Source organism: Tenrec ecaudatus, chromosome 9 (assembly GCF_050624435.1).
Source record: "Tenrec ecaudatus isolate mTenEca1 chromosome 9, mTenEca1.hap1, whole genome shotgun sequence".
Lineage (NCBI taxonomy): Eukaryota > Metazoa > Chordata > Mammalia > Afrosoricida > Tenrecidae > Tenrec > Tenrec ecaudatus.
Genome location: NC_134538.1, coordinates 5164984 through 5180599, shown reverse-complemented (window position 1 = coordinate 5180599; position 15616 = coordinate 5164984). Strand labels below are relative to the sequence as shown.

General features: G+C 41.7%; 1 protein-coding gene across 1 annotated transcript in view; it reads left to right on the top strand.

Annotated features, from left to right (window-relative positions):
* Nucleotides 1-15616, top strand: part of AGBL1 (AGBL carboxypeptidase 1) — a 1082464-nt gene that overhangs the window by 187582 nt on the left and 879266 nt on the right. The window contains exons 15-16 of the mRNA XM_075557460.1: nucleotides 5761-5905; nucleotides 12543-12696. Of these exons, the coding sequence (XP_075413575.1) occupies nucleotides 5761-5905; nucleotides 12543-12696 (299 nt within the window). The remainder of the gene's footprint in view (nucleotides 1-5760; nucleotides 5906-12542; nucleotides 12697-15616) is intronic.

The following is a 15616-nucleotide window of genomic DNA, read 5'->3' as shown; positions in this document are numbered from 1 at the left end:
ACTTCTTCCAGGCACTAACAATATGACTTTGGATTAATTTGACCTTGAGAAAACTTTTTCACCTTCTCTTAACCCCACATTCCTCATCTCTGAAGTGGAGAAAATGGTGGTATCGACATCGTGAAAATAAAATAGAATCAGATAAAGCATGTAGGACACTAAGAACAGTATCTAGTGCATGGTAACATTTCAGCTCAAGATATGTTAGCAATGATTATTGTTCATAATAAATAGAAACATTATCTTAGAACCATAGCTCTCTGTAGAATTTTCACTGGTTTATTTTTATTTAATTTGCAAATTTTCTTTAGTGTATATTAGTCTTTAAATGATTACATATACATTTATTTCATTTTAATTTTGTACACATGGGTTTTTTATTTCTTTTTACTTTTTAAAAATACTTTTTATTGGGGGTTCTTATATCTCTTATTGCAATCCATACATTCAGCCATTGTATCAAGCACACTTATAAATATACTGCCACCATCATTTTCAAAGCATTTTCTTTCTACTTGAGCCCCTGATATCAGCTCCTCATTTCCCCCCTCCCTCCCCTAATAAACTTTATAGAGTATTATTTTCACATCTTTAAAAAAATCATTTTATTGGGGGCTCGTACAATTCTTATCACAATCCATATATCCATTGTGTCAAGAACATATGTGCACTTGTTGCCATCATCATTCTCAAAATATTTCCTTTCTACTTGAGCCCTTAATATCTGCTGCTCATTTTCCCCTTCCCTCCCCACTCCCCCCTACCTCATGAACCCTTCATCATTCATAAATTATTATTGTTTTGTCATATATTACACTCTCGCCCTTCACCCACTTTTCTGTTGTTCGTCCCCCTGGGAGGAGGTTATATGTTGATCCTTATGATACATTTTTCCCTTTCTTCCCCCACCCTCTCCTAATCCTCCTGGCATTTCTATTCTCATTGTTGGCCCTGACAGGTTATCTATCCTGGATTCCCTGTGTTGCAGGCTCTTATTTGTATCAGTGTGCATGTTCTGGTCTAATCCAATTTGTAAGGTAGAATTGAGGTCATACTAGTGGGGGTGGGCAGCCTTAAAGTACTAAAGAAAATGTGTGTGCTTCATCGGTGTGTTACTTTTTATTTATTCTGTTATTTTACTCAAGTTATAGTCAACCAGGATTTATGAAGCTCAAATATACATATTATTGTGTGATTAATTGTTCCCAAAGTCCTTTCATCTCAGTTACTCATAACAGAGAGAGAGATGATATAATGGAAACAAATGATTTGGGAGTTTGACCACACAGTTTGACTTTGCCAAACTGCTTAACCTGGAGAATGTAATTAATACTACTTGTTTTGAAAAGGTAATTGTACATATTTACACACACTGATAATTACATCTGGAGTCCTGGGTTCATTTGTTATTTTATTGAGCTGCTGCTATATCTAGGGACTATGGAAATTATGAAGGTTCACAAATGAATCAACATAATTCCTCCCATGGTATTATGTATCCAACGTGCTAACATGGGAACTACATAAAAGGAAGCATGTCAGGGTAGGCTTACCGAATGAGGAAATACTTGTGTTGATTCATGAAGGACGAAGAAAATCGATATGATGTCTATAGAACTCTTTTTTAAAGTGAATTAACTATGGAAATGTATGACATGTGAATGTTATATCAAGAAAACTACTACCAAAAAAAATAAAAAAGAAAGAAACCAAACTTGGCCAATGGTTATCATGGGTGAAAGAAGAGTTTCTGCTTAGGGGATATTGAGTTTGAGTTTATGTTAAGGGTGGAGAAATAATTTGGAAGGATATGAATAATAGTTTTACATCAAGAATTGAATCATACATGTAGAAGTTGTTGGATTGGAGAATGTTTTCTTGTGTATATTTTCATCGCAATTATAAAAATAATTACGTGAAGAGCAATGAGCAAAAAGAAGGAGAGAATGTTCTAGATTTGATTATGGTGATGATTCTACAACTCTTCTCCATGTGATTGAACTATAGAATTGTATGACATCTGGAAGAAGTGCCAGTCACACTATTTAAAGAAAGAAAGACAAGTTGATATAATGATAAAGAACTCCCTAGTGGCCAATGGTTAAGCATTCAGCGTCTGACCAAAGGTTGACGGTCTGAAATTGTTCAGAAACTCCCATGGAAAAGACTGGGTGGTGCGCTACCTTCAAGAGTACAGCTACGAACATGCAGGGGAGCAGTTCCACTCTGCCACGTGGCATCACGATGAACGGTAATTTACTAGAAGGCATCCAACGGCAACATACATTGGAACGATCTTAATGTATATAAGGACGAATGCTTCTGATTTGCAACCATCCCTATGTATATTCCCATTCCAATCGAGGAAGCAAACATAACGTGTTGGGAAAAAAATAACTTGATAGGGTCTTTCTTCAATCTGGATGGATTGACATGCTGCAAGCCAAGTGTTTCACCTTAGAGATTTGTCAAACACAACTCCGCGCAGAAGATGATCTTGGGAGAGTGTGAAGGCCTGCGAAGAGTAACGTTGTGCCCAAGTATGAGTTGTCTCCCAGCAGTTGCTGCTGTGAGATGGACACCAAGAGGCTCCAAGAGTGAAGCTTGACATTAACTTTAGGTTCAGCCAGAATTTAGACTCCAGACTAGGCTTGTGACTGAATCTCTTTTAGCTGAAACACCAGGCTGAAGTGAACATTTTAGATGAGGTGACATTTTTTTTAACTTAAATTCTAGTAATCTGCAGCCACGCTAGAGAAGGCAGACTTGTCAGTGTGGAGTCCTTCCTTGCCTCTGAGAATCAGCCCCATCAAACCACCCACTTAGAGCAGGTCGCATTTTATGTCTGCTTGTTGGGGGTACAGAAGACAGATTCCATACAAGTAAAAGTACCATTCAAATTCCTTACATTTACCTTAAATTGCAAGGATGGGAGCCAAGATGCTATGAATTAGCCCGTTTATTTCTTTTTCCATTTCAGATTGAGTTCAGGGATAACATGGGAGGTTCACTTCTTTGCCTTCTCTGTTTCAGACTCTCTCCTCTGACTGAGTAGGGTAAGGTTGGCTTTGCAGAAGCTGAAGATGCCTGTGATGGGAGGGCTTGTATGCCTCATCGTGCAGTGGGGAACTGACAGGAAGCCAGGCCAACCCAAATGAGAATCCTCACTTTGACTGCCTCTCCTCAAGTTGAGATTCAGGCTCAGTCTGCACTCTTGGTGGATGAACAGCAGTGACGCACTAGACGTGTGCTTCCACTTGCTTTCGTGAATGCATACGTGTGATGCTTATGTCGCCTCACATGTTCATGCTTACTGGTAAAGTCTCTTCTTCAGGTGTTGATTGGGTGTCCCCAGCTTGTATGGAGATGTAATTGACTAGCACCTGTTGTTCTGCTCAGTGTAAATGGAATGTACATCTGCAGTGGAGCGACAATCCTTTAAAAGTGAATTCAGAGAGAGAGAGAGAGAGAGAGTAACTGAGTAAAGAGACAGTAAAAGAACAACGCTTATGTGGGGAGCATGCTTTCTGAGCTGCCATCTAGCTGCCTCCCTACGTAATCTCTCATAACCAAAGTCTTGGCTTTGGCAGAAATGGCAAAACTTCAGGGAAATCTGGAGGAAAGCTTTGAAACACACATGTTAGCATGGGTGAAACCTCCCCTTTTGACGTTTAACTCCTGTAGTCCCTGGAGGAAACAGACCCTATTAATGTGATCCTCCAAAGCTTAGTGAAGCAATCCTTTGGGGACTTAAATTGTCATTAAGTATTCTGTTCTCCAAGAATAGCCAAAGCTCCAGGTCGCCATGCTCAGGGAAGTTGAGGCATGGGAGCTGTCTCAGACATGCAGAGACAATGGGAACCCCAGCTTTGCTTACGCCCATTTCAAGTTTCATAAATCTTGAATAACCAAGAGAAACAGCACTAAATGTTCCAGTCCTTGCTTGTCTGCTCTCTTTTGAGCTGTGCCCCCATCCCGGGGGTGGTGTGGGGGAGGCACGAAGTTAGCAGAAAGGCAGAGAACAGCCCATGCATTTTTATATTCTGCTGGAGCACACAAGAAGGACTCTGCCATTCCTTCCCTTTCCGTCTCCCTTTCCCCCAGTGACACCCCAAACACCTGAAACCAGCAAGCCAACATTGTAAATGCTCAAAAGTGGAATTACATCTTTTGGTGCCTGGGTGCCTTTTGCATTAAAAGGCAGCCTTGATGATAGTATTTCTCAGGAAAGCCAGCACAGCCGTCTCAGCATCAACAGGCAAGTCGAGAGTGTAACAGGCAGGGTGTGGGGGAAATACTGCTCGGAATGTACTTCTGGGTGCAATTCACTTTGATACTATTCTCTGAAGTATCAAAATTAGCTCATTTTTCACAAAGGGAAATATGCACTCTGGAGTTTTAAGAAGCCGTACCACCTTGGGTTGGGGGTGAGAAATGCAGTCCTTTGGGGAGAGAAAGTATTGTGTGGTGGAATGAACAAAGGCTCTGTAGCTAGCCGAATCTGGGCTCTCAACCTGTATCTGCCATTTATAGGCTTGTGACCTTTCTCCAACTGAAAGCAATCCAATACAGCACAGAGGGAACTGCCGTTCCGTTCTGTGCCGCCTCATGGTCGGTTTTGGATCAGACTACGGGGCGTCATAGGATTTCTGGGGGCGTCTTTTCCGATGTAGATTGCCAAGCCTTTCCTTCTTTTCTGTCTGTCTGAACACTCTGGTGAAACCCACTCGGCATAATAGTAACCCATAGTTCTCCATGACAGATGGAGGTTGCCAGGCACACGGTGCATCGGCCAAGAATGAAATCTGGGTCTCCCAGAGGGAAGGAAGGCAATAATTCTACCGATGAACTTCCACTGCCCTTCAACGTTCATTAGTGACTACCAAGAAATCCACTTACAATATCGTTTGTGGTGGTCTGTAACACTGCACTGTCAAGCAACACGAAGGTGCAGCGCCCTATGGAACCATGGGGGTAGGGGAAGGGGATGGAGCAACAGGAGCTACAGGAACCAAATTTGAATGCCAAATATGTTTCTACAATAGAATCACAGAAAAGTAGACCGCGTAGTATTGATTTCTTATCTTCAAACTTAGGACTCCATTTTCAGACACGGCGAAGGCCCAACTCTGTAAGCCATCATTGTGAGGCACGTGGCGCAGTCAAGCATGCGCTGCTCGGGTCAGGACCTGGCGGGAAGCTTACCTGCACAATTCTCTCTCTTCAAAAGTTCGTCGCCCAATTGGTTTTGTTGTTAATTTTTAAATGATGGTTAGTATATGAATCAAAGCACTAGCCATTCAACATATTGACATGTGCAATTCAAGGACATTATGTTCGCTATATTGTTCAAACTTCATTATAATTATTTACTTCCGAATTTTCCCATCACCCTTAACACATGTCTATTGTCTGTTAAGCAATGAGTCATTTTCAATTCCTCCCTCCACAAGAACCCTGGTATCCAATAATAATCTTTTATCTCTATGCACTTTCATATTCTAGTTTATATAAATGGTATCCTGTAGTAGTTGTCCTTCTGTGACTGACCTATTTCATTGATCACTTTGTCTTCAAAGATTATAGGTTGTAGCATGCATCCGGGCTGCATCTCTTTTCACGGCTGAGTAATATTCCATTGGGTGGCAGTAGCACTTTTTGATTAGAGTGAAGAACATCTTGCCAGATGTGACATGTGTTGTTCATGACAGCTAAGGCCCTTACTATTTCCTTCACCTCTCCTTCGTTTTCCTTCCTTAGAAATCATTACCGCGTGAGGGCAGCTGCCGCAGGAGGAACTTCTGGGAAGTGTTATTATACCCTCACCTTTTCAATCACCTTCCCACACAACGAAGATGTCTGCTACCTGGCCTACCACTATCCTTACACCTATACAGCCCTCATGGTAACATACTCTTTTAATGACCCATCATTATAGAAGTCAAAACATTATTTCCTCTAGCTATTTCACAGATAGACTGAGGATTAATGAACTATAGTGTCTTCTCTAAACCACATTCATTTTCTCTGTTATTAGCATATTTTACTAATATATATTATAGAGTTATATATCCTAATGTACATATAGGTGCATGTTTATGTATCATTTAGCCAGAGATTTTAAGTCTGGCAAAAGAAATGGGAAAATATAATAACTAAGAGCTGCTCCCGCGTCAACAGGAATATTAAGGTATAAATTGGAATGTTTCCCCGGGGAGGAGGTATGTCTTACACCACTTGTCTTGAAATTTCTTGAAAGTGCATCCATCTTTCTCTCCATATGTTGCCTCGCCTAAAGAGATATTCGTACTGTTTTCCAGATTGCAACAGATGCAAAACTAGTCTTATTTGTGTATCATAGTTAGGGAGCTCAAGAAGTTAATCCAGGAAATGTGCATCACAAGCTCTGCCATAACAAGCCATGTTTGTTACAAAACATGTTTGCTGCCTTTAGGGACACAGAACAGGCAAGATTCATGATCTCCCTCAACAACCATTTTTATTGTTTTGCCTGTGAAACACTGCATATGAAACATGTTGTGGGGAAGAGAATTCCTTTTCGATTATGTGTTTGTCTTTTCCATTGGGGGAATTGGCCTTTTTTTCTCTTGTTAGAATATCTTAGACCCTGCTAAGATTCTTGGTAGTGGCTAGTATAAAACTAAGAACTCTGGATGTTGACATTTAAGGAGCTGGGACATTGTCTGATTCATCTTTCTCCTTTATATATGCAAAAACTGAGGCTAGTGACCAGGAAGGGAACAGAGCACAGATGTCTGACATCTATTCCTGATTTTTGTTTTTCTTGTTTTTTTTTTTTTAATATTTCACTGTGGAAAAAATTCCAAAGAATTTCTGCTCTGGGGTCAGAGCAGTGGTCTTACTTGCTACCACATACTATGTTGCCAGCTGCTGTCTTTGGTGAGTCCTCTAGAAAATCAAGACTAGAGAAATGTGTACATGCACAGAAACAGACAAGAGAGTTTCAAACATTCTTGATCTTTAAATACTAATCTGTGTCTATATAGATGTATATGTAGTGAGAGAGAAGAGAGAGCTTAAGCTCAAGGAAATGATCAGTGATGTGGATGTGATCAGCTCGCAAATGGGTCCGGTTGGAGGCTGGAAGCTTCTACTAACTCACATGGTGCAGCATCTGGTGAACTCAATATTAGCAGGTCAGATGACATCCTGTTGGCTTATGGGCCTGTGGAAGCTGATGAATCCCTAAATCAGTAGGTCAGATGGTTAGCTACTGGTTCATTGCACTACAGTATTTGGTGGCAAATTTTAGAATCAGTAGATCAGAAGACAGGCTGCTAGCTTAAGACCCAAGAACTAGATGTCAGATTATGCAGAATTCAGAGCAAGAGAAAACTTTGCCATACCATCAGTCATCTATCTATCTATCTATCTATCTATCTATCTATCTATCTATCTATCTATCTATCTATCTATTATCTATCTATGAAAGTCACATCTCCAAGGAAACTCCCCTGACACAAGGTGATGGAATAGAGGTGTGACTGAAGTAAGGGGGTTCTTGAGCAATATTATGACTTGAATCATTGCCTCTTGTAAGACTGGGACTCACAATACACCCTGCGTTAATCCTACCTACAGAAGCTAGGGTTTACTGCTAGATAATTACGTAATGTCACAGCGATTTCTCACATCAGATAACAAAATGGAGAATATTATACTATATTGGATATTTTGGCTTGGCCATGTTGATATATAATATTAATCATCACAGTTCTGACGTAATGTGACCCCCATGCACAACAAATGAAATGCTGCTCAGGCCTGTTCAGACCACAGGATTTTTATTGGCCGAGTTTTGGAAGAAGATCAATAGGCCTTTCTTATTAGTCTCTCTTTGTCTGAAAGCTCTGCTTAAACCTGTTTAGCATCATAAGAAAATGTGAGTCTCTGCTAGTAGACAGGTGGTCACTGTTCCTGAGGTACATTGGCTGGGAATAGAACTTAGGACTCTGTCATAGACGAAGATGAGAATTATACCAGCAAACCATCAGTGTCTCACACTATACCTAACAGGTACTAAAGAATGTGGTCCAATTTTGTAAGTACAGATGGTCATGGAATTGTGTGATTGCACAGACGTCTCTAAAGTTAAGTTCAAGTCATCAGTCATTGGCTTTTCTATGTTACCTTAAAAGTCTGCTGTGGGTATAGTTACATGCAGGAATGGGTTCTCATCAAATATACTTAAATTCTTATCCCAAAATGCTCTGTCGGATTCTTGCTTGATGCCTGACAAGTTGAATCAATGTCTGAAACCACCCCACCTAGATTTGGACCGCACCTGGCTGCGAACCCAAGCCTCCTGTAGCCATTTACTGTTGTGATACCTTGCCAGACCAGAGAAAGCTCTCTAGAGTTTCTATTAGCTTAGGAGTGACTTGGGTTATGGGAACTTAAGAGGGAACACAAATATAAGACCCAGAGGAGCCACTCAGTCCCTTGGTCACAGAGAAAGAGAGACCTTGTTAATTGATGCTTATTGGCTTGTTACTTAGCTTACTGACTGTGAATCTCCTACTAGTAGGGAGATTTCAGAAGAGTTAATGAGAAACAGATAAGAAAAAGTGGTACCATTTCATTTCTCCTAAATAAGTAGAACAGGGTAAGAAAAACAATTTGTCGTTTGAAAGTGAAAACTGCATACATTACAGAAGGTTTGATTTAAAACTCAATTTTAAGTTTGCATTTCCAATAATTCATAGTAATTTCCTCTCAAGGATTAAAATAATAATTAAAGTCTCCGTGACTTCTCAGAGAGACCCTGTCCTCCAATCTTGGATGTAATGAGTGCATTCTGTAATACACATTAGTCATTCTTTATTTGGGGACATATGATGTTTTCTGAGCATTTGCATATGTAGGAAGGTTTGCTGCATGTGCTTATGAGCAACACTTGGCAGCAGAGAGGCCTATTTGATTGTAATGATTTCTACTTTAAAGCTTCTAAGTAGTACTCCATCACCTATAGCATCTTCTTTTGAAGAGGCAAGGAAATACAAATATGAACCAAGACTGAATTTGGTGCATAGATCTATGTACATCTATTGGTTTATCTATACACATTTCCAAGCAAGCTTGCACGCATACGCGCGCGCCCGCGCGCACACACACACACACACACACTTTAAAATTTATCTTACTTATAGAGTACAACTTCTATTCTGTTCAACAGAAAGCAATGGGCTTCATTCAGATTAGAAATCACAAGACTAGGCATTGCCTAGAACCAAATCTATATAGCCCTAAGAAAGGACACAGGGAAGGTCACAACACAGCATGCACAGAAAAGTTATAATGAAGTCCCGGGATGCCCAGGCACAGCCTCTTTGTTGTAGTCGTTCTGTACCAGGGATGTGTGTGAGCAGGTGAGATACAGTTCAGTTGGCACAACCATCTCTCTTCAGGCAAAGGTTGGTGGTTCAAACCCACTAGCGGCTCTGCAGGATAAAGGTGAGATTTTCTACTTCAGTAAATAGTTATAACCACACAAACCTAAGGAACATTCTACCTTGCCTATAGGGTTGGTACAAGGTGGAGGTGGGATGGACTCTATAATTGCACCGTGGGTTATATATTGGGCTGCTAAACATTAAGCTCAGCAGTTTGAATCCCCCAATAGCTCTGCTGGAGAAAGATCAGGCTTTATGCTCCCAATCGAAATGGGTAGTCTCAGAAACCCACAGGGGCATTTCTACTCCATCTTCTAGAGTCAATGTGAGTCAGAATTCCCTTGATGGCAAGGAGTGGTTTTTGTGAGTCAGAATCACCTCAAAGTCAGTGGGTGTGGTTTTACTGTTTGTGTGTTTGTTTAGTCAGGTGGGCTATAACATCACCACGAGTGCACTGGGAAAGTAATCCAGGAGGGCGGTTGTGTTACTCTGGGTAGACAAGAGAAACAAATTCATAGAAACTCATTTGTGTATAAGAGAGAGTTTTATACAAAGGGTAATTGTACATTAAGAAAACATCCCAACCCAGTCCAGATCAAGTCCATAAGTCCAATATTAGCCCATAAGTCTGATACCAATATGAAAATTCCTCTTCAGACTAATGAAACACATGCCACGGTGCCAAATTCAGGATGATTGTAGGCCAGTGGGTAGAAAGTCTTTGGATCCAGTAGTGGTGGTAAGCATCTCAGTGCTGGCAGGGGTCCCTATATGGCTTCTTCGGCTCCAGAGGTCTGGTTCCTTCAGCTTCTTTCCATGTGCCTTGTCAGTAGAGTGTCTCTGAGGGAGTGAAGTAGTGAGAGAGCGTCTCTCCCACCTCTATGGAGCAAACACCAGAGTTTTCCCAGAATCCTCAGGGGAAGGCCATACCCACAGAGGCTTCATTGGCTGTGACCTGATTGACAGGCTAGACTCCACCCTTCACTCCTAATCCTCAAATTGACAAATGATTATACAACTACTACCACTGCTGTGTTCCTCCTGGTCAAGCTGGAGGAGAAGGATTTTCTTGTCTTTTCCAACTTCTAGAGGTGGGCTGCATTTTTTTTGGGGGGGGGGTCTCAAGGGGGCTTTGGGTTTACTACAGCCACTCGTCCCTCTTTCAGGCTAGAAAGAGAAAGTTGACCCCTGCCTTCGCTCTGATTCTCTGCAGCTACGAGAAACCAACAAAGCAAACAGTGCATCAAGCGGATCCCGATTCGGAAGGCCACTGTAGGACCCAGTAGAGGTGCTCCTCAGGGTTTCTGAGGCTATAAATCTCTGGGAGCAGACAGCCTCATCTTTCTCCCAAGGAGCATGTGGTGGCTTTGAAATGCCAACTTTGCTGTTAGCAACTTTAAGTCGATGCTTAAGCAAGGGTTCTGCTTCTGTAAAGATTATAGCTTAGGAATACCTACAGGGCCAGTCCTGCTCTATCATGCGGGTCTCTACCAGTCGAAAATTAGTTGACAGCACCCAACAGCGCCATGATCAGATTGGGTCCAAGTGGATAGTGTAGGCTCGTTCCCCATCTCAAATTCCTAAATTCCCAGCATACCTGAAAAGCTCTTTGTCTTATAAGGTTAGGCCTTCACAAGTTCTGAAAATTAATGAGGGAATATCTCTGAGGGCCATTACTCTGCCTACCACACCTGTCATAAATCTTCACCTGTAAACTCACCTTCTACCTTTTGGGGGCACTGCTCCCCTTTTGTATGCTAAGATATTGTCATAGGATTTATGTTTGTTTGTTTTGCTTCCGTTTGTCTGGCATGCTTGTAATTTATCAGCAAACAATGTGGGTAGTGTCTCCTCGGCCTTGTTAATATGTACACAATTGTGCTGGAAAGTTTAGATCTTAAACTGGGATGTTAAATTTTGGGATACAGCTCTTCAGGGGCTGGGGAGAAACAATCCTTCCTTCTCAGATCGGAAGTTCCTGTGTCCTGTCTGTCAGAGTATGCAGCTGAGAGGCTAGAAATGCTATTTAATTCTTTACACCTGAAGATATTTCTGACATCTTTTGAGAATATCTTTAGAGTCTTACAATTTTTTGACCAAGAGTCCAATAGCTATTCCATGTGTGTATATTTATGTGTTTGGGTTGTCTTTTTTCTTTTGTCGTGAGGATCTACATGGGAAGATATGGTATAAAGAAAAGCAATTGCTTCCAGATACTTATTCTCAGGAGGCTCTGAGTGGGGAAAATAGTTCATCCACTTGGCTACTAATTGAAAGGTTGGAGGTTCCAGTCCCAGAATAAAGGCCTGGCTATATATTTTGGAAAAACTAACCATTGGAAATACTATGGTGTTCGACTCTGACACACATGGGGCTGTGCTAAATTGGAGATAATTCAAAGGCAACTTGTACTGGTTCTAGTTATTCTAAGGTGGGTTTGTGGCCCTGGTGAAGGACAATAGAAAGCAAATGACCCAGTGGACTACTACTAAATACTTAATTTCAAAGAACTACGTATCTGCTTCTGACATTCTCAATTTCATGCTTCCAAGTTCTCTGGTCATGCTTAATCCTCGTGGTAATCGCATTTCTCATATACTGTGGTGAGAGAAAGAATGCTTTGCCTACCTGTCCTCTTCGTTTCACTGCCTCTTGAAAACAAATCTTCTACTTTGCCATGCCAAAACTTACAGGAATGGTCCTTTTTGTTTGGCACCAATGGACTTCTCCTAAGTATCCATAACCTATTGCTATTGAGTTGATTCTAACTCTCAATGACCCAGTAGAACAGAGTAGAACTGGCCCCCAGGGTTTCCAAAGTTGTAAATCTTTATGGAAGAGATTACCACATTTTTTTCTCATTGAGTGAGTGCCTGATGGGTTTGAAACACCAGCTTTTCAGTCAGCAGCTGTGGACTTAACTCTTTTGTAACCAGGGCTCTGTAGGTACCATGAGACACGGTTTAATCATTTCATGGTCACAGTTTGTCAGATAGCAAAATATTTCTAAGACATAAGAGATTAAAGAGTTGCCTCTGATTGCTATGCCCAAACTATTAATAAATATTATTATATTACTAATCTATAATTCTGCTTCATTCTGTCCAGACTCACCTTGATATATTGGAGAAAAGTGTCAACCCCAAGCATGTCTACTTCCGGCAAGAGGTTCTCTGCCAGACTGTGGGAGGGAACCCATGTCCCTTGGTGACCATCACAGCTATGCCTGAGTCAAACAGCACTGATCATCTAGAGAAGTTCCGTGAGTAACACAAGGACCTTCCCTGGAGATTCGAGCAAGGCTATAGTGTCCCTCTGAGAAAGACCCTTCCTCTTAGCTTAGAATTTCTATGAAAGACGTGGGAACCTTGTCAGTGTTTCCAGAAGTATGCCATCCACTGTGTGTAGTATGAACCAAAAAGCACATAGGGATGTTGCTCGCTTGGTAAATGGAGAAACAATTCTAGACTGCCAAGAAATTACACAACTTGTTGAAATTACACGAGTTGCTTTCTAGTGACAGCCACTCCCTGACTGAAACAGAACCAGGGCGTGGGACCACATGTTCCCATCGCTAAGCCAAGGGGCTCTCTTACTTTGCTCACTGCTATTAGGCTACTCTCGCAGTCAAGTACTTGAGACTCAAGGTATTGACTGAAGAATCTCCTTGATAATCTCAAGGTCACTTGAAGCTGAAGGACTGAGGGTGTAGAGGAGACTCTCAGAAAGAACTGTAAAAGTCAACACCAACCAGACAACCCATGTCCTTCAATGATAGGGGCCTGGGCACAAATAGGACCAAGGTGTAAACCATCTAGCTTTTGAAAGGAGCTCCCAACATTGTTTGGGACCTTGAGACAGGGAAGAAAAAGCGTGCAAAATGAGGAATGTTTTGAAATACAGAAATGTTTGGAAGATGGAACGACAGTCTGGGGGATCAAAATGCAGCTAATTTGTCCCCAGAAGATAGCTTTACCTGATGAAGTGATAACCGCATTCAGGGGACTCTTTGGTGATAAGGCATCTAATTTCTCACACCTCATCAGCAGCTGACAATAGATGCCTAACAACCTGGCTAATCAACAACTGATTATCCCATCCGAATTAATGAGGCCCTAAAATGCTTTAATGTATAATAAGGTGTTTCTTCCCCCAAATTTTTCTCTTATGGGTTATATGCATTTGAGAGCAATTTTCTTTAACACACACAGAGTCCTCTGCTCGACAGATGATCGGTGCTTGGGAATTACAGATGGCAATTCCTTCAGTACAACTCCTCACTGAACAATCGTTTGTTTAAATAAGTGGATCTATGCAAGCCTGTGTTTTACAGGTTCTTCTTCTAGCGAGGAGGTGATTGAACCTCAGTGCATAGTTTGTATTTGTGTTTATGTTGACGTTGCTATTTTTGTTGATGGTACATCTATATGGAGATCATTCCTACCTTAAGAAGAAGAATTAAAACATGGCACCACCCCCAAAATAATTTGACACTCTGGGAAATAATTAAAACACGCAAGCAAATGAAAAACAAACAAAAACCCTATGAGCAAATGAGAAAAGATTTTCATTGTCCTCTTATTTGACTCAAAGGAAGCTTGCTTCTGCTTGCTATGGGAGATTCGTTATAATAAATTGATACTCTTCAGTATCATGATAATTTGTTTTTTTTTAAATGTATGCTAACATGTCAGCTGCTGTTTGCCTAAGGAGGCTCCCTGGGTTGGCTGGGGAAAAAATCCTGTGATGGTCGGGTGAGAGCTATTCCATGAGAGCTATTCAATGTTTTTTCTTAGCATATTGCTCTTGCAAGTAACCTTCAAAGTGCTGGGCTCTGAAGAAAGGGAGGTTCTGACCAAAAGGTAAAGACTAACGAATCAAGGCCACTCCCCGAGGGTGTCACAGGGACAGTAGCCCAGGTTATGCACTTGGAAAAGCTTCCCCCTTTGTGTCATGTGCTGCTCTCTCCATCTTGGGATTTTCAAACAAGTTTTGGATAAAGGTCACTTCGTGGTGCACCGGGGACCTGCACACAATAGAGCTGGCTCTGGGATCAGTTTAAGAGTCTATGCTTACTTAGCAGCCAAGCTTGATATATTCCCCTGCTGCTATCGATCTTCCCAAATCATGAAAGAAGAGTTCCAACACCGTGTGCCAACTTCATGAAACGCTTACTGACACAGGATGTAACTAACAGGGACCCTTCCCAAGGATTGATTTCAGGACCCCCATTGCACAGAGGAAGTGGGGCTCAGACACATTAAACACTAAGTAGCCATCCTACTCAATACTACTGAGTAGGAGGACCAGATTTCCAGCTTCAGACTCCAGAATCCATGCACAATACACATGTGTGGATGCAGTCCTTGTGACAAAGCTTCACCTCCTCCGTGAGGCTTTCCCTGCCATTTGGCTGGCTCTGATTCAGCAGCTGTCACTCATCCCTCATACGGAGTTATTTGTGTGCTGTAAGAACATCGTTCGGCAGTACAGGGTTATCATCCCAGTATAATTTTAAGAAAGGCAAGCAATACAGAGGCTAAGGGGCCCAGGGAGACCTCTCCTTTTCCCTCACTGGTTGGTTATGCACGGTCTGATCTAACATTCTGGCCCTGAAGATTATGGAGGAGAACTTATTGATCACTTTTAGTCTTGTCGGGGACCTGAGCTCCTGGAAATCTTGCAGAAATACCTGTTTGATTTGATTTCTCTTTTCCAGGCATAATCTTTGAAAATGTTTTTTTTCCCCTGGAACCATTTAGCATTGTTTCTTTCTTTGTTCTTGTTTATCTTTTTTTGTTTGGTCGTGGCCAGATGCACCTCGCCTCCTCAATGTCACAGCTTGGATAGCCTCACAGGGTCCTTAAGTGAGAGGCCACGGTTTGCGTCTTTAGCTGTGAGGCTGCAGAGCCAGCACTCTAGTTCCTCAATGTCACAGCTTGGATAGCCTCACAGGGTCCTTAAGTGAGAGGCCACGGTTTGCGTCTTTAGCTGTGAGGCTGCAGAGCCAGCACTCTAGTCTAGCTCCAAGATCAATGCCACCGTGCCCTTTTCCGTGGGACAGTGAGCAGAGACGTTCTCTGAGAAATTGTCACTGTAGCCTTTATGGGGAAAAAAAAAGGTTTGAGTAGAAGTTGGGGATAAAAGGGAGCTATCACAAGGAATAAATAACTCGTGTTAGC